The sequence below is a fragment of the Heptranchias perlo genome, chromosome 15 (genome assembly GCF_035084215.1).
Source record: "Heptranchias perlo isolate sHepPer1 chromosome 15, sHepPer1.hap1, whole genome shotgun sequence".
Taxonomy (NCBI): domain Eukaryota; kingdom Metazoa; phylum Chordata; class Chondrichthyes; order Hexanchiformes; family Hexanchidae; genus Heptranchias; species Heptranchias perlo.
The window spans coordinates 49,217,887-49,242,290 of NC_090339.1; the positions used below are offsets into that span (position 1 = coordinate 49,217,887).

General features: G+C 44.7%; 1 protein-coding gene across 3 annotated transcripts in view; it reads left to right on the forward strand.

The window, feature by feature from the left end:
* The first annotated feature begins 342 nt into the window (after positions 1-342).
* The window catches only part of zdhhc15b (zinc finger DHHC-type palmitoyltransferase 15b), a 57,241-nt gene continuing 33,179 nt past the window's right edge, over positions 343-24,404 (forward strand). Inside the window, exons 1-2 of one of the 3 annotated variants that reach the window (XM_067997186.1) lie at positions 343-552; positions 14,331-14,357. In XM_067997186.1, the coding sequence (XP_067853287.1) occupies positions 435-552; positions 14,331-14,357 (145 nt within the window). In that variant the 5' untranslated portion in view covers positions 343-434. Of the gene's footprint in view, positions 553-6,091; positions 6,141-14,330; positions 14,358-16,718; positions 16,828-24,404 lie in introns of those variants that run through there. The other 2 variants (XM_067997185.1, XM_067997184.1) reach the window with 2 other exon arrangements.

A 24,404-nucleotide genomic window follows, 5' to 3' on the forward strand; every position in this document is an offset into this window, starting at 1 on the left:
GAAACACCCGAAGTGGGCCGGCGCTGTTCCGGAAACTCCCGAAGTAGGCCGGCGCTGTTCCGGAAACTCCCGAAGTGGGCCTGCGCTGTTTCGGAAACTCCCGAAGTGGGCCTGCGCTGTTTCGGAAACTCCCGAAGTAGGCCTGCGCTGTTCCGGAAACTCCCGAAGTAGGTCGGCGCTGTTCCGGAAACTCCCGAAGTCGGCCGGCGCTGTTCCGGAAACTCCCGAAGTAGGTCGGCGCTGTTCCGGAAACTCCCGAAGTCGGCCGGCGCTGTTCCGGAAACTCCCGAAGTAGGCCGGCGCTGTTCCGGAAACTCCCGAAGTGGGCCGAGGTGTTCGGCGGGGTCCGTGCGGCTGAAAGCGACGAAGCCGACGCTTGGTGTGCCAGCGGTGACGAGGATTGTGGGGGCCGGCCGGTAGGCCGGGTGGGAAAGATGGCGATATCTCGGGGGCTGTGGTGCTGTCAGCGGGTGTTGGCCTGGATACCCGTGCTTATCATCACCCTGGTCGTGCTGTGGTCTTACTACGCCTACGTGTTCGAGCTGTGTGTGTGTAAGTGGCTCTTTGTTGTGAAGCTGGTGCTGACAGGAGTAGGAAGTTATTGGCTGCATCCAGTGAACGGTAAAAGTCAATGGGTCTGTTAGCATCAAAGCTTAGATCACACTTTGTATTTGGGCCTTTAACAAGCTGTCAGAACTGCAGGAATCCAGAGGACAAGATGTAGGAAACCTTTCTGTTGCTCAACTTTTAATATCTTACAGCAGACAATTTTTAAATATATGTACAGGCACTTTAGGTACTGCGCTGTTGACAGTCCTAGTTGTAGTTTCACTTATTTTACAATAAATTCTGAAGTTATAGCTGTTTCATTTTGAAACTTACCAGTTAAAGCCTACCAAACCTGTAAACGTTAAGATTGTTTTCAGATTTGCAGTGGTTTAAATTAGAAGAAATAAGTGTAAAATGGTACAGATTTAGTCCAATATTTCATTTCCTGTGTTTTCTTTTCTTTTGGGGATGACTTTAAAGCAAATAAATTGAATTCTAACTAGTGTAAATGGTCAGATTACAATTATTTTTCTGCAAATGCATTAGTGGGTTAATTTGATACTGTCTGGTGTATGCCCTGGTTGTGGACAGAAGTGAGTGTAACACGGGCAGATCTGCAGTTAGGTAGTGAATGTATGTCTGAGATCAGCAACTGTTCTGTAGTAACTATATTGTTGCTGTGTCATATACAAGCAAGTTTCTTAAGCATAACTCAATAGTCAATCCAATGATAGAAATACATTTTTAGGAATACTTTCTAGTGCCTAATCATTGAGTGAAGAACTGTTTCCTGACAGCAGCCCTGAACTTGCCTTTTACTAGTTTGTATCAAGTCACTTTGTCCTACAGTTCTTGTTTAACTTTAAGTAGTGCTCTAGATTTACCTTTTCTGTTCCACTTAATATCTTGCATACTTCTACACGATTTCCTCTAATTCTCCTCCTTTCCAGGTTGAAAAATGAATTTTTCTAACATTTCCTCATAGCTCAGTCCTCTGACTCTAAGGATCAACCCTCCGGTTCTTCTCTGCTTTCAGGATTTGGATGTTTCTCTTGTGCCTCAATGACCAGAACTGGACGCAGTGCTCGTGAATCTTGATCAGGGAATTATATAATTTCAGTGGGGATAGCTTCAGATTTGTCCTCTGCTTATTCAGCACTCTGTTTGCTCTGCTGATTGCTGCTTCTTAATGACTGGACATGGTCACTGTTGAGTCTACTCTACTCCTAGATCTCTTTCAGTCTCTTCAATCAGCTAGTTTGACACCATTTGTTAAATATGTTGCCCATTTTTTCTTTCAATTCATAATACCGTGCACTTATCAGTATTGAATTTTACTAATGATAATTCTACTCCTTCCAAATTTTGTCTGGGGCCTTCTGTAATTCCTTTGTTACTTCTTCACCAACTAGTTTAATATTGTTTGTTAATTTGACCATTTTGCTTCAAGTTTCTGAATCCAGGTCATTCATTTAGATTAGAAACAGTAAGGGACCTGGCACCAATCCCTAAGGTCCTCACTCAGTATATCTCCCCATCTGGACATCACTTCCTTTACTAGTTAGTGCCTGTTGCTTCCTCTCTCTCTGCCTTATCTATTAGTTTAGGCCCAGGTTAGTGCTACCTCATGATTTCAATCTCTTACTGATTTCATGCATCCAAACTACACCAGATCACAAGATAGGTTTACAAGAAGGCACATTTCAGCCCTTCTGATCTCATCTATCCAAAATGCCATCCTCTCATCTTCTGATTGCAGCATCTATCTAGTTGTTCCTTAAATGAGTTCAACGTTCCTGCCTCAATCACCCTCCCTCTCAACCTCTTCTAGCTGTTGATCAGCCTCTCTGTAAAGAAATGTTACTTGATCTACCGATCTTAAATTTTCCCTTCACAATGTGGACCTGTGTCCTTTCTTCCTGCTGTATTTGAAAGTATTACTTTGGATTTAATTTCTCTATCCCATTAAGTATCTTACACTGTACCTCCATAAATCCCAAGGACCTGATGATCTGCATCCCAGGGTTTTGAAAGAGGTAGCTATAGAGATAGTGGATGCATTGGTTGTCATCTTCCAAAATTCTGTAGGTTCTGAAACGGTTCCTGCAGATTGGAGAGTAGCAAATGTAACCCCACTATTCAAGAAAAGAGGGAGAGAGAAAACAGGGAACTACAGACCTGTTAGCCTGACATCAGTAGTAGGGAAAATGCTAGAATCTATTAAAGGATATGATAACAGGACACTTAGAAAATAATAATAGGATTTAGCAGAGTCAACATGGATTTATGAAAGGGAAATCATGTTTGACAAACCTATTGGAGTTCTTTGAGTATGTAACCAGTAGAATAGATAAGGGGGAACCAGTGGATGTGGTGTATTTGGATTTTCAGAAGGCTTTCAATAAGGTCCCACACAAGAGGCTGGTGAACAAAGTTAGAGCACATGGAATTGGGGGAAATATACTGGCATGGATTGAGAATTGGTTGACAGGCAGGAAACAGAGAGTAGGAATAAACGGGTCTTTTTCCGGGTGGCAGGCAGTGACTAGTGGGGTACCGCAGGAATCAGTGCTTGGGCCCCAGCTATTCGCAATCTATCTCAATGATTTGGATGAGGGGACCAAATGTAATATTTCCAAATTTGCTGATGACACAAAACTAGGTGGGAATGTGAGTTGTGAGGAGGATGCAAAGAGGCTTCAAGGGGGTATAGGCAGGCTAAGTGAGTGGGCAAGAACATGGCAGATGGAATATAATGTGGAAAAATGTGAAGTTATCCACTTTGGTAGGAAAAACAGAAATGCAGAGTATTTTTTAAATGGTGAGAGATTGGGAAATGTTGATGTTTAAAGAGACCTGGGTGACCTTGTACATAAGTCACTGAAAACTAATATGCAGGTGCAGCAAGCAATCAGGAAGGCAACTGGTATGTTGGCCTTTATTACAAGAGGTTTCGAGGACAGGAGTAAAGATGCAATTATATAGAGCCTTGGTGAGACCGGACCTGGAGTATTGTGTACAATTTTGGTCTCCTTACCTAAGAAAGGATATACTTTGCGTAGAGAGAGTGCAACGAAGGTTCACCAGACTGATTCCTGGGATGGCGGGATTGTCGTATGAGGAGAGATTGAGTAGACTAGGCCTGTATTCTCTAGAGTTTAGAAGAATGAGAGGTGATCTCATTGAAACATACAAAATTCTTACAGGGCTTGACAGGGTAGATGCAAGGAGGATGTTTCCCCTGGCTGGGAAGTCTAGAACCAGGGGTCACAGTCTCAGAATAAGGGGTCGGCCATTTAGGACTGAGATGAGGAGAAATTTCTTCACTTAGAGGGTGGTGAATCTTTGGAATTCTCTACCCCAGAGGGCTGTGGAGGCTCAATCATTGAGTACATTCAAAACAGAAAACAATAGATTTCTAGATGTTAAAGGCATCAAGGGATATGGGGATGGTGCAGAAAAATGGCATTGAGGTAGAAGATCAGCCATGACCTTGTTGAATGGCGGAGCAGGCTTGAGGGGCCAGATGGCCTACTCCTGCTCCTATTTCTTATGTTCTTATAAGGTCCCCTCTGAGATATTTGTTTTCGAGGCTGAACTTTTAGCTTATCAATCATTACTTCTATCACTTCTGCCTACTACTGGGGATCAGTTTTGTTATTCTCCTCTGCAGTCTCCAGGTCCCTACTGGTCACAGTGACCGGAACACCAGGTGCGACCTGGCCAGAGCACCATTGAACTTCCTGATATCTCAGGATTTGAACTCGACTCACTTGGAATATAACCCAGCATCCTATTTGCTTTGAAAGCTGCTGCCTCACAACAACAACAACAACAACTTGCATTGATATAGCAGCTTTAACGTAGTAAAACGTCCCAAGGCGCTTCACAGGAGCGTTATCAAACAAAATTTGACACTGAGCCACATAAAGAGATAGGTTTTAAGGAGCGGCTTAAAGGAAGAAAGAGGCAAAGAGATTTAGGGAGGGAGTTCCAGAGCGTAGGGCCAAGGTAGCTGAAGGCAAGGCCACCAATGGTGAAGCAGTGAAAATCGGGGATGCGCAAGAGGCCAGATTTGAACACAAGGATGAGAATTTTAAAATTTGAGGCATTGCCGGACCAGAAGCCAGTGTTGATCAGCGAGCACAGGGTTGATGAGTGAATGGGACTTGGTGCGAGTTAGGATACGGGCAGCAGAGTTTTGGATGAGCTCAAGTTTACAGAGGATGGAAGGTGGGAGGCCGGCCACACTGTTTAGACATGGTGAGTGATGAGTTAGCTAACACTCCTAGGTCTCTCTCACCTTCCAGTTTGTCAAGTTCTTTCCCATCCATGTGTTATGCCTGTCTTAGGCTTTTAACTCTATATACAGAACTTATATTTGAACTGGTCAGTCGGATGAATATTCTGTCAAGCTCTCAGTACCTCTCTTCTTTGCTCCTTGCCTCTGAGCTTGCTGTCACTTGAGAATTTAAGTACATTGCAATGAGACTGTGTTTCCAGGTAATTTATGCACACCAAGGTCCCAGCATGGATCCCTGGGATACTCCCTATTCAAAAACAACTGGCAATAATATAGTGCATAGAAAAGGGCATTTCAAGGCACGTCACAGAGACAATAGGAAAGAATGAATATCGAGCCAAAGTGGGGCGGACTAGGGGTTTGATCGAAGAGGTGGGTTTTAAGAAGGGTCTTAAAGGAGGAGAGGACTATGGAGACTTAACTCTCCTCGTGACTGCCCTCTATTTCCTTTCCTCTAGCCAATTCTTAATCTATGATACTGTCCTAGGTGGAAAGGAATATCTCATGCAGTACTTTATTAAAAGGCTTTTTGGAAGTCAACTACAACATATGGCTTACCATCCTCATTCTGAGATATTACCACCTCAGAAAAGTATAAGCTTGGTCAGACAAGATCTACCCCATCTAAAGCCATGTTTGCTGTCACTTATTAAGGATCCATTTTATTTCTGATTATAGATTCACACAGCTTGTGTTTTTGGATTGTAACTTCATAATGCTGTGATTCAATGTGAAAGCGTAATGTAAACAATGTGTGATCAATGGAAATTAAGTGAACCTACAAAAAACATGCAGCGACAGATATTTTGAGGAGAGGCATAATGAAACGTGATTCATTATATTTGAAACAAATTATCATGAGTGCAATGCTATTGTAATTATGCTAGACTTTCTAAGTTGCCACATAAAGGGCATTTTGTAAAGAGTAGTTTTAGCTCTGACTATTTTTCTGGCCGTGATATGTACCTCCAGGACATCAGTCATTAAAATTCAGCTGTTGGATGCAGGACAGAAATGCAGCATACATATTGCTATCTGAAGACATTGTTTCCAGTTGTGTGCTGCTGTGCCAGATGTTGTCAGAAGTTCAATCTTTACCTAATGTGTTGTTGGAAAGTAAGATCAAATTTGTCAATTTTTTTTAATGATTTATTTAGGATATTCTCATGGGTTGGGGGAAATTACTTTGTAATTGCATGTATTTCAGATGGAGTTCGATCCTGCTCTGTCAGGATGTGTTCCAGCCAACATCCACAGGGATTCTAAAGAGCCATGACATAACCTTGCGGTAATCCTATCCAAATCTTGTCAATAACCCCCAAAACTCTAAACCTAATGGGAAGCTTGTGGATTTAGTGACAGCACGTTGCCTCTGAAACTCAGCAACCATGGCGTTTTCTAATGAGATGCACAGTGAAAAATAGATCCAGCAATAGATAATATAAAAACTGCTGCCTTCCTCCCTTAGTCTAATCCAGTGGAGACTAGACCTTTCTTTCTGAAGTTACAAATTTACTGACCCTTTTAAATCGCTACCAGGCCTTCAAAATTAAGAGCATCTTTCAGGTTTACTAATGATTGCCATATTTCCACACTTAAGATTTCTCTCCTCAAGCTGTGCATTGCAAGAATTCTGATTAACTTCAAATAAGGATGTAGAGTCAACATTGCTTTCCAAATTAGAAACAAAACCAGAAAGTACTGAAAATTTGTTTTTTCAGCAAAAACAAAAGCAGAAACTTGCTTTTTGTGGTATATATTAATGATTTGGAATTGAATGTGGGGGGGCTTGATCAAGAAGTTTGCAGATGATACAAAAATTGGCTGTGCGGTTGATAGTGAGGAGGAAAGCTGTAAACTGCAGGAAGATATCAAAGGACTGGTCAGGTGGGTAGAAAGGAGGCAAATGGAATTCAATCCAGAGAAGTGTGAGGTGGGGAGGGCAAACAAGGCAAGGGACCACACAATAAATGGGAGGATACTGAGAGGTGTAGAGGAACAAAGGGACTTTGGAGTAGATGTCCACAGATCCCTGAAGGTAGCAGGACAGGTAGATAAGGTGGTTGAAAAGGCATACAGGATACTTTCCTTTATAAGCCAAGACATAGAATACAAGAGCTGGAAGGTTATGCCAGAACTGTATAAAACATTGGTTAGGCCACAGCTTGAGTACTGCGTACAGTTCTGGTCACCACATTACAGGAAAGATATGATTGCACTAGAGAGGGTACAGAGGAGATTTACGAGGACGTTGCCAGGGCTGGAGAATTTTAGCTATGAGGAAAGGTTGGATAGGCTGGGGTGTTTTCTTTGGAACAAAGGAGGCTGAGGGGAGATTTAATTGAGGTATATAAAATTATGACAGGACTAGATAGAGGGAGGACCTATTTCTCTTAGCGATGGGGTCAGTGACCAGAGGGCATAGAATTGGTAGAAGGATTAGAGGGGAGCTGAGGAGAAATTTTTTCATCCAGAGGGTGGTGGGGGTTTGGAACTCACTACCTGAAAGGGTGGTAGAGGCAGAAACCCTCAACTCATTTAAAAAGTATTTGGATGTGCACTTGAAGTGCCATAACCTACAGGGCTACAGACTCGAAAGTGGGATTAAGCTGGATAGCTCTTTTACGGCTGACACGGACACGATGGGCTGAATGGCCTCCTTCTGTGCCAATAACTTTCTATGATTCTATGAAAATACACACTGGAACGAGGAAAGACAGGTTAATATTTCAGGTGTAATCCTTCACCAGAACTGAAAGTCAAGCAAGCATTTTAATAGGGTGGGGAAACCAGAGAATGGAAGTGGAAAGAAACAATAGACATTCCAATAACAATGAGGGAATTAATGACCTACGAACTCCTCTGTTTCTCTCCACCCTACTTCCCACTTTTTCTTAACCTTACCAAAATGCTTGCTTCCCTTTCAGTTTTTAGTGCTGATGAAGAGAGACACCCAAAATGTTAACCTGTTTATTCTCTTCACCAACACCTACTGGTAATTCCAGGATTTTCTGTTTTCGTTTACAGACTTCTCGCATTTTCAGTTTTTATTGCTACATATTCAGGTTTGCCTTTACTCAGTGTAATTTACATTCTCTTTAAATGCTTATCCCAATCACGTGTGAGCTGTTTTCTTGTACAAGCAAACTTCGTTGGGTCTCCACGCACCAGTCTCACTTTACCATCTACTGTACAATCGCATCATTCTTAGGGAGCATAGTTTGCTTGCCATGTGGATACAAAACTGGGTGACAAACATATTAGACTGCAGTGATGCACAGTAACCAGGGCTCTCGCTGTGGTGAAAAGCAGGGCCAGGTTTTGAGGTAGATGTAGCAGGGATTCCTGTGATGTGTAATAATACTGCGTGGAGCTAGAGGAAACCTTGTTTTTGTAGGCAAAGTAGTTTTTCATCATTAGAACCTGTGGAGAAGGCCAAATGCTGAATTACAAGGGGCTATGGCATTGTGATGAAAATGGGAAGTTCTAGTGGCACTTCGGTTTCTAAAGGGAAAGCTAGTCCATGCAGGCCTGGTTTGTTTAGAAAGAATCCTGTGCAACATTTTTTAGAAAATGTGAGGTCCAAGTACTCCCTGTGGCCTAAACCCTGATCAGTATACCTGACTGAGCAGCCAGGTAGTGAATTGTTCTCGGGCCTTTGCTGTTCAGTGGATTGTAGTTGGAAGGTTCTCAAAAAGGGTGCTTTTTTTTCTTTGTTCCCATCCCCTCCTCCATTGTAGAGGAACTGCTCCCTGCTCAGCAACCTCCCACCCCTTGATGAACGCTAAATGGGAATGCCTTCCTGACGTTCTCTCCCTAAACAAGTTTCAGGGTGTTGGCTGAGACAGAATATTGCAGCCCCAATTTATTTCATGTGAAGAATCTCTGCTTCCATTTGTTTTTTTCCAATTTTCTTCCCTTTCCTCCTTTCTTTGGAAGGTGCTGGCTTATAGTTTCACATGCTGGTAGTCTCCAGTAGCTTCAAGTGTGACTCTGACACTTAAATGTTGGTTGGCTGCTTGATTATAGTTCTATTTTGAATGCAGTAACTGAGCTCAATCTTGTCTTTATCTAACTTTGCACCACATGCACTTTACAGCAGGGTCATTGAATAGTGATCAGAAGTAGGAAATCTGTCTGATTTTTGTTTTCTCCTTTCCTCGCTCATGGCTAATTGTAGAACCCCTACTGCCTTCCCAGCTAAGATCAGCTAACTGAGCAGAGACATTTCCTGGTCAGAGATTTAACTTGAAGCATACTAGCAGGGGAAGTCAGCTTTTATGCAGCTTCAGTAGCTCTGTGAGAATGATTTTTTTTTTCTTCTTTCTGTTTCAGGTAGCAGTCCTACTTAAAGCCAGTACAATCACATCAGGTGACACTACAAATCACTTAATAATTCTAATCCTAACCCTTAGACCGCTGGCAGCTCCAGGAAATTCCAATCTCTCGACAGGCCAGGTTCAGCTCATGCACTGACGCACCAAAACAAATCCCAATATTGTACTAATAAAACGATTCAAATATTGGGAGTACTTTTATTACTATAACACCCCAATGCAACTAAAATAAATATTTTAAACAATCCAATCTTAAATTTAAAAAGTTGAACATTTTCTCTTCCCCATTCTCATTATTTTAAGCTCCTGCTTTCACTCACTCTCTGTTCCTTATCTGCTCTGGAGATTGGTGAATTACACCTGCCTATTCCATCACATCATCTTGCTCTATTCTCCGTTTACTGCCTTTTGGTTGACTAGCATCAACTTTTCAGACACCCCCAACAACTTTCCTTGTGCCTCCTGAATAATGTAGCCACAGTACATAATTTTCTCATCACCATCAGCCTCATTACCTCTTTTTTTCATGCTTGTTGAAGGATATTCTCTAATCATTCTTCTTGACTAATAAATTTGCAACATCTATTTCTAGCACTACAACTCAAACCCCAAGGTTCAAGCTCCAGTTTTCATATTGATAAACTTCATTATCTTTTTTCCCCTTTAATATTATTTTTAATTACATTTACTTATCTTCAAGGACACTAACTTACGTTTTTTTGTGAAAAAATGGATGGGACCACAGAACTCGATCTACAAAGCACTGGTTTAAAAATCCCAAGATCCCTTGTAATAAAAGTGAAATTTGACATTCATTCATCCTAAATCAGTAGCCCTGCTTAGCTTTTTATCTGATTCTCATATGACCCACATTGAAAAGTTAGCCTTTGACTGGCAGCAAACTGGCTCCAACTAAGGCTTAAAACAATGACTATTGACATGGCCTGCCATAGATGTGACAAAGTCTTAAGAAAATGACCTGCCTGCATCACGGAAAGTCGTCTTTCTTTGCCAGTTATTAGCATCCTATGTGATATCCATTCAGGCAGTCTCTTTAAGCTTCCTTGCTGTGTGTAGCACAAAACAGCCTATAATTTGAGCAAAATGGATAATTTGACTCAGAGTGCAAAGATGGCTGCTGTGGGAAATGGGAATCTCAGTAGGAGGCTTTTCTTTGTTCTCAAGATGTGGGCAATGCTGGCAAAGCCACATTTTTATTACCCATACCTAGCTGCCCTGAGAAGGTGATAGTGGACCTTCTCTTGAATCACCGCAGCCCTTGTACTCATGGATGGTTTCTGAGGTTGGAGTAAAGGCCAATTGGACAGAGTACCCCAAGGATCTGTCCTTGTCCTCTTCATCTAAATGCTGCCCCTTGCCGACATCATCCGGAGACATTGGATTAGCTTTCACATGTACTCTGATGAAACTTAGTTCGATCTCTCCATCATCTATCTCTCTTGACCCGTCCACTGCCTCTATGTTATCAGACTGCTTTGCTGACATCCAGTCTTGGATGAGCTGTAATTTCCTCCAGCTAAACGTTGGGAAGACCGAAGCTGTGGTCTTTGGCCGTTGCCAGTGAACCGAATCCATCCCCTTCCCAGCCATTGTCTCCGGGTTGAACCAGATTGTACGAAATCTTGACTCTAAACTGAGCTTCCGATCCCTTATCCTCTCCATCACTTATTTCTACCTTTGTAACATCGCCTGCCTCCACCCATACTAAACCCCATGCTCTGGAATTCCCTACCTAAACCTCACCACTTCTCAACCTTCTCTTAAAATCCACCCATTGAGCAAGCTTTTGATAGCCCTTCCTAATATCTCCTCCTTTAGCTTAGAGTCCATTTTTTGATAATACCTCTGTGTGAAAAGCTTTGAGATTTTTTAGCATTGAGATACTATATAAATGCAAGTTGTTAATCAGTGCAGCTATATGCTCAGACCTATTAGTGTATATGTGTCTCAAAGATGAAACCAAAAAAGTGACAATCACAACTTTTGTGCCTAGTGTTTAAGTAGCAAGGAATTGTTTGTACCAGTGCATGTTTCACACCGGCAGGTTTACAAGTAATTAAAAACCTGCAATCTGGGCATTGGTATTTGCTGTAATTATTTCTTAGAATATCAACTGCAGAAAGTGAAACTGACCAATAACTGCTCTTGCGTGTAATAGGAAGGACCACACCAGCAGCAACTGCTGAAAAAGACGCTTTTTTTTCTTTGTTGAAATATCTCTCTCTGCAGTCTTAGAATTTGGTAACATCATTTGGATTTGAGTTTTTCAAACCCGATAGACAAAAACAATGCGTGATGCTAACCAAGCCTGACCTTGGACTGAATTTTAGTGTAGGTCCCCTATCCTGCACTAAACTAAGAAATAGTTAGGCCAAGTGACTTGTCATGGTGTGACATCCTACAATAAATTCCACAAACTTCCAAGTCTTCCACAAATTGTGTTTTTCTGCCGAGTACAGCAATTTTATATTTAAAAAAACTTGAAGAAAAACTTACATTTGTATAGCATCTCATCACCATAAAATACTTTACAACAAACGTGTTTCTTTTGAAGTGCTGTTACTGTTGTGTAAACCTGGTAGTAAACTCGCACAGCAGGACATCAATGAGGAACCAGATACTTTGTTTTTGCTGGTGTTGGTTGAGAGAAGACTGTTGGCCGGGATGCTGGGAGAACTGCTCTTCTTTGAACAGTGCAGTGGGATGGTTTGCATCCACCTGAATAGGCATATAGGATCTCAGTTCAAACAAGCAGCCTGACAACACGAGGCATTTCCAATGATGCAGAACTCTTTCAGTACTGCACAGGGGTGTCAGCCTAGATTATGTGCTCAAGTCCATAATGAGTTTACAACCTTCTGACTGAGAGTGCTACCACCTGAGCCATACCGACACTGGAAGTGGTCAAAGATGCCAGTTTCTGGGTGGATGTGAATGATGGTACAGTTCAGGCAGGTTACAGGTATTATTCCTGGACTATGGAGAAAAAACAGTGAAGGTTTCAACCTCTGATTCTGGTGACAATTCCCCACCCCACTGGAAAGTGTGGATTTGTGGATGTGGCCAGGAGACAGGATCAAGCTCAGCTGTGATGGCCTCCATGTTTGAACCATCTGTCACTTGCTGCCCAGGCGCTCTCATGAAGGATGGCTATTTAGGTAAGATACCAGAGAGCCACCAGAATCTATGGATCTGCATCTCTGTATGAGTCAGCACTTTTAGAAGAGGAGGAGAGAAAATTAGGAGGAAAGAAATTGAGGTTCAGCTTCTGTTCAAGGGGAAAATAGTTAAAACTTTCAGTATTTAATGATCAGTGTGGAACTGATGACTCTCTTGCTGTGAAATGAGCATTGCAATAAAAATGCAAACTGTAGGTAGAACATTTTTTTTAAAATTAATGATTTGTTTTTTAATTCACTGTTGATAATGGAAAAGTGCCTCATATCCTGTTTCAATGATCGCGTGTGTGTGTGCATGCATGTGTTTTTGGAGATTAAAACCAGCATGTTTTTTTAGTCTTTTCTCTGCCACTTTTTTCTCTACCAAAGGGTGAAATTTAAATGACAGTCTCTGAGTGGTATTGTGTCCTTAGGTTGACTGGTGCACGTTCCCCTCAAGCCATGGTATTCAGTTCTTAAAACCCAGCAATTTTTTCCAGCCAGTCAGGCTTATATGTAAGTTGAACATCAGCTCAACTGTGTAATAAAATCAACGATTCTACAAATGCACCTTTTAGTTCTGGGTATTGTAAATAAAGCGCATCTTTCTGTTCAATTTTAATGTGACAGAGAAGGCTGCAGATTAGACAGAAGAGATAGTAAAAGAGATTACTAACTAAGGTCATGATTGCAGAATCAGAAAAACAGAATACTATCAAAGGTGATTTTCAGATGGAGTCCGCCAGGTTACTACAGACAAATTAGCTTCACATCAGTGATAGGGTAAATTTACTAGAGAGGTAAGCGATAACATTTGTGAAAACTTAGAAAGATATGGGTTATCAGGGATAGTAAACACAGATTTGTAAGGGGTAGGTTGTGCTTTAATGATTAATTCTTCAAGGAAATTGCTCAGCACAGACAAAGGGAATGCAGTAAATGTAGTACGTTTAGATTTTTAAAAAGGATTTGATGAGACTTACTTCAAAGAGTAAAGATATTAAAAGTAGCAACATGGATAGAGGGCTGGCTGTAGAATAGAAAGTAGAAGTAAATGGCTGTTTCTCAGATATTCGATAAATGTGAAGTGGTACATTTTGGGGGAGAAGAGCAGGGAATGGAAATATACCCTGTATGGTAAAATTGTCATTGCAGAGGAGGATTAGACAGATCTAGGCTGCAAGATACACAGATCTTTGAAAGCAGGGTTTCAAGTGGGAAAAAGCCAGAAGAGGGCAAATAGGATTCTGGGGTTCATTGTGAGGGAATCGAGTACAAGAGCAAAGAGGTGGCGTTGAATCTGTACAACACATTGGTTGGGGCACAGTTGGAGTCGTGTACAGTTTTGGACACTCATAGAAAGGATATTGGAATCATGGAAAACAGCAGGGATCAGAGGATATAGTTACATCGAGAGACTTGGAAAAACTAGGATTGTATTTGCTGGAGCAGAGAAAGTTAAGGAGAAATGTTATGGAGTTGTTAAAATTTTGAGAGGTTTTCACAGGATATATAGTGAAAGATTATCTCCATTGTTTGGTGAATCACTTGGAAGAGGGTGAAACCTGAGGACTGGTGCTAAAGGCATAAATGGGGGATGTTAGATTTACATTTTACGGAAAATTTATTGGGCTATGGAATGTATTACCACAAATGGCTTTTGAAGCTGAGTCAATCATAACATTTTAAGAAGGAATTGAGGGAATTTTTTAAAGGGCATGGGGAAGGGAAAGCAGAGATTAAAGTAGATACCTCTTGTGGAACTTGCACAGGCAAAGGCTCAATGTCCTCTGCTGAAATTTCTAATCCAATAAAATCATTTGAAGCTTCTAGTTTATGGATCAATAGTAATGTATTTTTGTACTTTTGAGTCTGAGTAACAGGGATTGCTAATTTTGATCTGTTCATGTTGTTGAGTGTTACTATGTTAAAACACTCGTTTTTTTTTCTTTCTCTACGCAGTTACTGTCCAGAATGGGTTTGAGAAGGGTAAGTCTTTGTTTTGGATGTATATATCCGTTTTTAGAACCTGCTTCTGCAATGAAAAGTCAGTATGTTTCTGCCTTTTCAGAAAGTCTATATTAATGGTTGTTTTCGGTTGCAGACCGTAAGACCTTAAAACAGATGTTAATGCTACTCAAATAGTTGGTCTTCATTTCATCATGATTCTTTGAAATGTAGAGTATAAACACATTCCCTACAGAACCCTGATTTAAATTCAATATTATAACAATGAATTATACATATAAAGTTATAACTGTAATATTTAATTGAGGGATTCATAAAATGAGTGAAAAGCTTGTTTGCTTTATGCACTACGAACATACCAATTAAGAGCAGGAGTAGGCCATTTGGTCCCTCGAGCCTGCTTTGCCATTTGATAAGATTATGGCTGATCTGATTGTGACCTCAACCCTACTTTCCCGTCTACCTACTATAACCTTTGACTCCCTTGTTAATCAGGAATCTATCTAACTCAGCCTTAAAAATATTCAATGACCCTGCCTCCACCGCTCTCTGTGAAGGGAGTTCCACAGACTCACGACCCTCTGAGAGAAAAAATTTCTCCTCATCTCCCTCTTAAATGGGAGACCCCTTATTTTTAAACTCTGACCCCTTGTTCTAGTCTCTCCTACAAGGGGAAACATCCTCTCAACATCTACCCCTTCAAGTCCCCTCAGGATCCTACATGTTTCAACAGGATCACCTCTCATTCTTCTAAACTCCAATGTATACAGGCCCAACTTGTCCAACCTTTCCTCCTAAGATAACCCCCTCATCCTAGGAATCAGTTGAGTGAACCTTCTCTGAACTGCCTCTGTAGCAATTACGTCCTTTCTTAAATAAGGAGACCAAAACTGCACACGCTATTCTAGATGTGGTCTCACCAATGCCCTGTGCAAATGTAGCAAAACATCTCTACTTTTATATTCCATTCCTCTTGCAATAAATTACAACATTCCATTTGCCTTCCTAATCACTTGCTGTACCTGCATACTATTTGTGATTCATGTACCAGGACACCCAGATCCCTCTGTACCTCAGAGTTCTGCAATCTCTCTCCATTTAAATAATATACTGCTTTTCTATTCCTCCTGCCAAAGTGGACAAGTTCACATTTTCCCACATTGTATACTCCATCTGCCAAATTTTTGCCCACTCACTTTACCTATCTATATCCCTTTGCAGACTCCTTATGTTCTCTTCACAACTTACTTTCCTACCTATCTTTCTGTTACCTGAATTTCAATAGAATGTCAGAAATTTGTCACTGCATCTTCTAGTCGTGCTAGTATTATGGCTCTGATTTGCTAATGCACTACCTCCATTCTCAGCTTACCCACCCCCTCAAAAATCCTTTGAAATCCTTTAGGGTATTTGTTGCATGTCTGAACAGTTGGGTCTATCTGGTTGCTTTGGCCTTTCATGAACTTTGCTCCACAAGTCAACCTTGTTCCACAGACATAAAATCATAGAATCATATAGCACAGAAGATGGCCATGTGGCCCATCGTGCTTGTGCCGGCTGTATGAAAGAGCTATCCAAATAGTTCCACTTCCCTGCTCTTTCTCTTGTAAAATCTACCCTATCACAGGCTCCACCCTACCCATTTAATTTCCCTGAGGGAAATTTTTTCATAAATATTCCCAGATCTTCAATGGTTATGAATTGTTTATCATCACATCTCGAATATTCAACCCTGACTTGCTGTCCCCAACAGAAACATTTCCCCGTTGGCAACAGGACAGGAACTATTGTGGGTTAATATATGGGCTCAGTCAATATCTATTCATATAAACTTTATTTCTGTTCCAATTTAACTTGGAAAAACTTTGAAGAATTGAAATTTTGTTCGATTTTAAGAGATTACATTTGCTGTTTTCCATGAATTCTATTAATCTTTTGGCAACTGAGACATTTCTCCTGCACTCATAATACACACTAAATAATGTTCCTGTCCAACACCTGCTCCAAAAATAATGTCCGCTTGAAAGAGTTACAGAATGGAACCTGATGCTTCTTAGCGAATAACGCATCAGAGGAGGGATGTTAATTCTGGAGAGTAAAACATTTTTCCATCTCAAGCACCCAGTCTCAGCCTCCCAGATCCAGCATAGACTACTGCAATCAGTGCATAGTAAAGCTCCCTGCAATCTACTCAGCAGTCTGTTTTAACCCCAAGCTCAGAAAAGCATTTCCTGCTGCTCCTGTTGACATCTCCATTTCTTACACTGGCCACCTCAGTGGTTTCTCTGAGTGACATTATCAATTAGTGCCAAATTAAAGGAATATTTTTCCACAAGGCACTGGGTTGAGACAACAAAACTCATTTCATATAGTACTCTTACAGCTAATAGACAAGCAATGCTTCCATCCCTTCACTTCAGGCTAAAGTCAGACCCAGGACCCAGAAGTGAAAGCACAGTGTGCAAGTCTACTACACCACCCAGTCCCCAAGGTACCTATTTCCTCTTCATACAGAAATGCTACTGAAGTCATAGAAGGGGGTTGTATCATATGTAATGCTCTAAATGTTGAGATATTATTTCTTGTTCTTTTCCTTTTTTTTTGGAATGCCTAATTAAGTTATTACTCAGAAAGTAGAATGCATTTTATGTAACAAAACATCCTAAGATACTTTACAGGGGGAAAGGGAACACTGAGCAGGAAGTAGGAAAGAAGTTAACGGAGGTGACCAAAAGCGGGCAGAGATGAGGCTTTTGAAGGTGGGGAGGAAAGTATTGAGGCAAAGAGATTCAAGAGAATATTGCAGAATCCAGGGAAGTGGTAGCTGAAGGCTTTGCCACTGATGGGGGGAGCAGAGGGAAGGGAGGGGGAACGCATAGTAAACCAAAGTTGGAAGGCTGGATGATGCATGTTAGGATGTAGAAGTGGAGAAGATTACAGAAGTAGATAGGAGCAATTTGAAGACCCGAATGAAGATTTTGAAACCACTGTGTTGGGGATAGGAAGCATTGGAGGTCAATGAAAACTGGGGTACAGGATTTTGTATCAAGTAAGGTGCAGAAACAAAATCCTGGATGGATTGGAGTTTGTGCAGCATCGAAGGGAGAATGCTGGTGAGTTGAGTGTGTCAGAGAAATCGAATTTTGAAATGATGAAGGTACTGCTGAAGGTTTTAGCAGTGGTGGGGCTAAGATAGTGGCATCGGTGGGCAGTGCTCCAGAGACGGAAGTAAGTGGTCATGGCAGTGGACCGGATTTGGGGTCTGGAGTTCTGCTCAGGGTTGAGCAGGCCACTGAGATTGGGCGCTTGTAGGTTCAGACTGTGTACTCAGCTGAAAAGAAGAATAGAATCGACACCTGAGGCGCTGAGTTTCAGTGGAACCAAATAGTCTTGTAGTCTTGTAGATGTTGAGCTGAAGAAAGTTATGGCTCATCCAGGACTTGATTCAGACAGACTGTTGGACAGCTTGCCAGAAGTTGTCAAATCAAGAGTAGAATTAGAGAGGTGGATTTTGGTGTTGGCATGGATATAGAAACCGCCCCCCATTTTTGCGAATGAGGTTGCTAAGGGACAGAATACGGATAAGGAATAGAAGAGAAAGCACAGACCGAGCTGAGCCATAGGGCACACCAGTGGTTTATTGTTTGTATGTGGGAGGGCAAGCCATTGGAAGAGATAAATCAACTTTGTTGGGACAGGTAGAAATGGAATGCCACAGAGGTGGACCGTATGAAAATGGATAGAAGGCCAACTGTTTCAAAGGCAACAACAAGGACAAGAAGGGATAGTGTGCTGCTGTCCCAGTCATTTAGGATATTAGTGATTTTGATCAGTGTGATCTCAATGATATTGGTGGGAGGGGTGTTAATAAATGTTGGAGAACCTTCTAGGTGATTGGAGGCATTCAAATATTGAATGGTTCGAGAGGTGGGCATGGAGTTGTTGATAATGGCATTGGAGACCTTACAGGAAGGAGTTGGACAAGGGCAGTAATTTGTAATGACACTTATTTTGGCACTGGCTTACTTTGCTAAATGGTGATTAATCTGAGAGCAATCTGTTGTGTGAGAGCTTGTGCATTGTGTAGTTGCTGGATAAAGAGATGGTTTTGCATTTTTTCTAAAAGTGTGAGTGTTCTGTATGGCAGCCTGACAGACTGATGATTAAAAATAAAACCGTGCTAGTGCATCTCGTGTTATTGCTCACTGCACTGAGCTCCATCAGGTGAAGACTGTCAGCCAGATTCTAGTGAGATCTGTAAACATGGTGGGTAACAGCGTTACTAGCTGAGAAAAAGACTGTTTGGGTTTGTTGGTCTGTGGGGTTCAGTGGGACTGGGATGAGGCAGAAACCTGGGGCTAAGGTTCAAGATGAGGTGGGGGGGCAGGGTGGAGGTGGAGAGAGAATGCTGGTGGGGCGGAGGGGGTGAGAGAGAACCCTGGTGGGGCGGAGGGGGTGAGAGAGAACGCTGGAGGGGAGGGGGAAGAGAAAGAACGCTCGGGAGAGAGAGAGAGAACGCTGTTGGGGGGGGGGGGAAGAGAGAACGCTGTTGGGGGGGGGGGGAAGAGAGAACGCTGTTGGGGGGGGGGAAGAGAGAACGCTGTGGGGGGGGGGGAAGAGAGAACGCTGTGGGGGGGGGGGGGAAGAGAGAACGCTGTGGGGGGGGGGGAAGAGAGAACGCTGTGGGGGGGGGGGGGAAGAGAGAACGCTGTGGGGGGGGGGAAGAGAGAACGCTGTGGGGGGGGGGGAAGAGAGAACGCTGTGGGGGGGCGGGAAGAGAGAACGCTGTGGGGGGGGGGGGGGGAAGAGAGAACGCTGTGGGGGGGGGGGGGAAGAGAGAACGCTGTGGGGGGGGGGGAGGGAAGAGAGAACGCTGTGGGGGGGGGGGAAGAGAGAACGCTGTGGGGGGGGGAAGAGAGAACGCTGTGGCGGGGGGAAGAGAGAACCCTGTGGGGGGGAGGGGGAGAGAACCCTGTGGGGGGGAGGGGGAGAGAACCCTGTGGGGGGGAGGGGGAGAGAACGCTGTGGGGGGGAGGGGGAGAGAACGCTGTGGGGGGGAGGGGGAGAGAACGCTGTGGGGGGAGGGGGAGAGAACGCTGTGGGGGGGAGGGGGAGAGAGCGAGAACGCTGTGGGGGGGAGGGGGAAGAGAGCGAGAACGCTGTGGGGGGGAGGGGGAAGAGAGCGAGAACGCTGTGGGGGGGAGGGGGAGAGAGCGAGAACGCTGTGGGGGGGAGGGGGAGAGAGCGAGAACGCTGTGGGGGGGAGGGGGAGAGAGCGAGAACGCTGTGGGGGGGAGGGGGAAGAGAGCGAGAACGCTGTGGGGGGAGGGGGAAGAGAGCGAGAACGCTGTGGGGGGAGGGGGAGAGAGCGAGAACGCTGTGGGGGGGAGGGGGAGAGAGCGAGAACGCTGTGGGGGGGAGGGGGAGAGAGCGAGAACGCTGTGGGGGGGAGGGGGAGAGAGCGAGAACGCTGTGGGGGGGAGGGGGAGAGAGCGAGAACGCTGTGGGGGGGAGGGGGAGAGAGCGAGAACGCTGTGGGGGGGAGGGGGAGAGAGCGAGAACGCTGTGGGGGGAGGGGGAGAGAGCGAGAACGCTGTGGGGGGAGGGGGAGAGAGCGAGAACGCTGTGGGGGGGAGGGGGAAGAGAGCGAGAACGCTGTGGGGGGGAGGGGGAAGAGAGCGAGAACGCTGTGGGGGGGAGGGGGAGAGAGCGAGAACGCTGTGGGGGGGAGGGGGAGAGAGCGAGAACGCTGTGGGGGGGAGGGGGAAGAGAGCGAGAACGCTGTGGGGGGAGGGGGAAGAGAGCGAGAACGCTGTGGGGGGAGGGGGAGAGAGCGAGAACGCTGTGGGGGGGAGGGGGAGAGAGCGAGAACGCTGTGGGGGGGAGGGGGAGAGAGCGAGAACGCTGTGGGGGGGAGGGGGAGAGAGCGAGAACGCTGTGGGGGGGAGGGGGAGAGAGCGAGAACGCTGTGGGGGGGAGGGGGAGAGAGCGAGAACGCTGTGGGGGGGAGGGGGAGAGAGCGAGAACGCTGTGGGGGGGAGGGGGAGAGAGCGAGAACGCTGTGGGGGGAGGGGGAGAGAGCGAGAACGCTGTGGGGGGAGGGGGAGAGAGCGAGAACGCTGTGGGGGGAGGGGGAGAGAGCAAGAACGCTGTGGGGGGGAGGGGGAGAGAGCGAGAACGCTGTGGGGGGGAGGGGGAGAGAGCGAGAACGCTGTGGGGGGGAGCGAGAACGCTGTGGAGGAGAACGCTGTGGAGGGGGGAGCGAGAACGCTGTGGAGGGGGGAGCGAGAACGCTGTGGAGGGGGGAGCGAGAACGCTGTGGGGGGGGGAGCGAGAACGCTGTGGGGGGGGGAGCGAGAACGCTGTGGGGGGGGGAGCGAGAACGCTGTGGGGGGGGGAGCGAGAACGCTGTGGGGGGGGGGAGCGAGAACGCTGTGGGGGGGGGAGCGAGAACGCTGTGGGGGGGGGAGCGAGAACGCTGTGGGGGGGGGAGCGAGAACGCTGTGGGGGGGGGAGCGAGAACGCTGTGGGGGGGGGAGCGAGAACGCTGTGGGGGGGGGAGCGAGAACGCTGTGGGGGGGGGAGCGAGAACGCTGTGGGGGGGGGAGCGAGAACGCTGTGGGGGGGGGAGCGAGAACGCTGTGGGGGGGGGAGCGAGAACGCTGTGGGGGGGGGAGCGAGAACGCTGTGGGGGGGGGGAGCGAGAACGCTGTGGGGGGGGGAGCGAGAACGCTGTGGGGGGGGGAGCGAGAACGCTGTGGGGGGGGGAGCGAGAACGCTGTGGGGGGGGGAGCGAGAACGCTGTGGGGGGGGGAGCGAGAACGCTGTGGGGGGGGGGAGCGAGAACGCTGTGGGGGGGGGAGAGAATGCTGCGGGGGGGAGGGGGGAGAGAGAAAAGACAAAGAAGTGGTACAGGAAACTGATGGGGGTAATGGTAAACAGAGTATGTCAGGAAGGGACAGAGAGTACAAACATAAGAGTGCACTAGCAAATGGGGCCGGGGTAGGAAAGAATGGTAAAAAGACAAAATTAAAGGTTCTTTATCTGAATGCGTGCAGCATTCGTAATAAGATGGATGAATTGACAGCTCAAAATGAAACAAATGGGTATGATCTCGTGGCCATTACAGAGACGTGGTTGTGAGCTAAATATTCAGGTTTATTTAACATTTCGGAAGGATAGGAAAAAAGGTAAAGGTGGTGGGGTAGCTCTCTTAATAAAGGATGAAATTGGTATAATAGTGAGAAATGATCTTGGCTCAGAAGATCAAGATGTCAAATCAATTTGGGTGGAGGTAAGAAATAGCAAGAGAAAGAAATCACTGGTGGGAGTAGTATATAGGCCCCCTAACAGTAGCTACACTGTAGGGCAAAATATAAATCAGGAAATAAGGGGGGCTTGTAAAAAAGGTAATGCAATAATCATGGGCGATTTTGACTTTCACATAGATTGGACAAATCAAATTGGCAAAAATAGCCCTGAGGGAAGAGTTCATAGAGCGTATTAGGGACTGTTTCTGAGACCAATACGTTGGGGAACCAACCAGGGAACAGGCCATTTTGGATCTGAAGGATTAATTAATGATCTCAAAGTAAAGGATCCCTTGGGAAGCAGTGATCATAACATGATAGAATTTCACATCCAGTTTGAGAACGAGGATTTTGGGTCTGAAACTACTGTATTAAACTTAAATAAGGGCAATTATAAAGGAATGAGGGCGGAATTGGCTAAAGTGGACTGGGTAAACAGATTAGATGGTATGATGGTGGATAAGCAGTGGCAAACATTTAAAAATATATTTTATGACTCGCAACAAAAATATATCCCTGTGAGGAGGAAAGACTCCACAAAAAGAGTGAACCAACCAAGGAAGTCAAGGATGGTATCAGGTTAAAAGAAAAAGCATACAACATGGCAAAGATTATTGGTAAGCCTGAAGAGTGGGAAAACTTTAAAAACCAGCAAAGAATGACTGAAAGAATAATAAAGAGGGAGAAAATAAATTGAGTGTAAACTAGCAAGAAATATAAAAACTGACAGTAAAAGCTTCTACAAGTATATAAAAAGGAAGAGTGCAGCTAAAGTAAACATTGGTCCCTTCGAGGATGAGACTGGGGAAATAATAATGGAAAACAAGGAAATGGCAGAGGAATTGAACAGATATTTTGTATCTGTCTTCACAGTAGAAGACACTAATAACATACCAATAATAGTGGAAAATCAAGGGGCAAAGGGGAGGGAGGAACTGATGGCTTGCACCCGAGGGTCTTAAAGGAAGTGGCTACAGAGATAGTGGATGCATTGGTTGTAATCTTCCAGAATTCACTAGATTCTGGAAAGGTCCTAGCGGATTAGAAAACCACAAACATAACACCCCTATTCAAGAAGGGAGTGAGACAGCAAGCAGGTAACTATAGACCAGTTAGCCTAACATCTGTCATTGGGAAAATGCTAGAATCCATTATTAAGGAAGTAGTAGCAGGACATTTGGAAACTCGTAATACAATCAAGGAGAGTCCACATGGTTTTATGAAGGGGAAATCATGTCTGACAAATTTATTAGAGTTCTTTGAGGAAGTAACGGGCAGGGTGGATAAAGGGGAACCAATGGATGCAGTATATTTGGATTTCCAAAAGGCATTCGATAAGGTGCCACATAAGATTACTGCACAAGATAAGAGCTCATGGTGTTGGGGGTAATATACTGGCATGGATAGAGGATTGGCTAACTAACAGAAAATAAAGAATCGGGATAAAAGGGTCATTTTCAAAATGTCAATCTGTAACTAGTGGGGTGCCGCAGGGATCGGTGCTGGGGCCTCAACTATTTACAATATATATCAATGACTTGGATGAAGGAACAGAGTGTCTTGTGGCCAAATTTGCTGGTGATACAAAGATAGGTGGCAAAGCAAGTTGCGATGAGGACACAAATTGTCTGCAAAGGGATATTGACAGGTTAAGCGAATGGGCAAAAATTTGGCAGATGGAATATAATGTGGGAAAATGTGAAGTCATCCACTTTGGGAGGAAAAATAAAAAAGCAAAATATTATTTGAATGGGGAAATACTACAAAATGCTGCGGTACAGAGGGATCTGGGTGTCCTCTACATGAAACACAAAAAGTCAACATACAGGTGCGGTAAGTAATCCGGAAGGCAAATGGAATATTGGCCTTTATTTCTAGGGGGATGGAGTATAAAAGCAGGGAAGTCATGCTACAACTGTACAGGGTGCTGGTGAGACCACAGCTGGAGTACTGCGTACAGTTCTGGTGCCCTTATTTAAGGAAGGACATACTTACATTGGAGGCAGTTCAGAGAAGGTTCACTAGGTTGATTCTGGGTATGGAAGGATTGTCTTATGAGGAAAGATTGAACAGGTTGGGTCTATCCTCATTGGAGTTTAGAAGAATGAGAGGAGATCTCATTGAAACATACAAGATTCTGAGGGGACCTCGATAGGGTCGATGCTGAGAGGATGTTACCCCTCATGGGGGAATCTAAAACCAGGGGGCATAGTCTCAGAATAAGGGGTCGCCCGTTTAAGACGGAAATGAGGAAAAATTTCTTCTCCCAGAGGGTCGTGAGTTTTTGGAATTCTTTACCCCAAAAAGCTGTGGAGGCTGAGTCATTGAATACATTCAAGGCTGAGTTAGACAAATTTTTAGTCAGCAAGGGAGTCAAAGGATCTGGGGAAAGGGCAAGAAAGTGGAGTTGAGGTAAAAATCAGATCAGCAATGATCTTATTAAATGGCGAAGCAGGCTCGAGGTGCCGAATGGCCGACTCCTGCTCCTATCTCTTTTGGCCTTGTGGGACGCGGGGCGCTGGAGGGGGAGAGAGTGAGAGAGAACGCGGGGGGAGCTGGAGGGGGGGAGAGAGAGAGAGAGAACGCGGGGGGAGCTGGAGGGGGAGAGAGAGAGAGAGCACGCGGGGGGAGCTGGAGGGGGAGAGAGAGAGAGAAAACGCGGGGGGAGCTGGAGGGGGAGAGAGATAGAGAACGCGGGGGGAGCTGGAGGGGGAGAGAGATAGAGAACGCGGGGGGAGCTGGAGGGGGAGAGAGATAG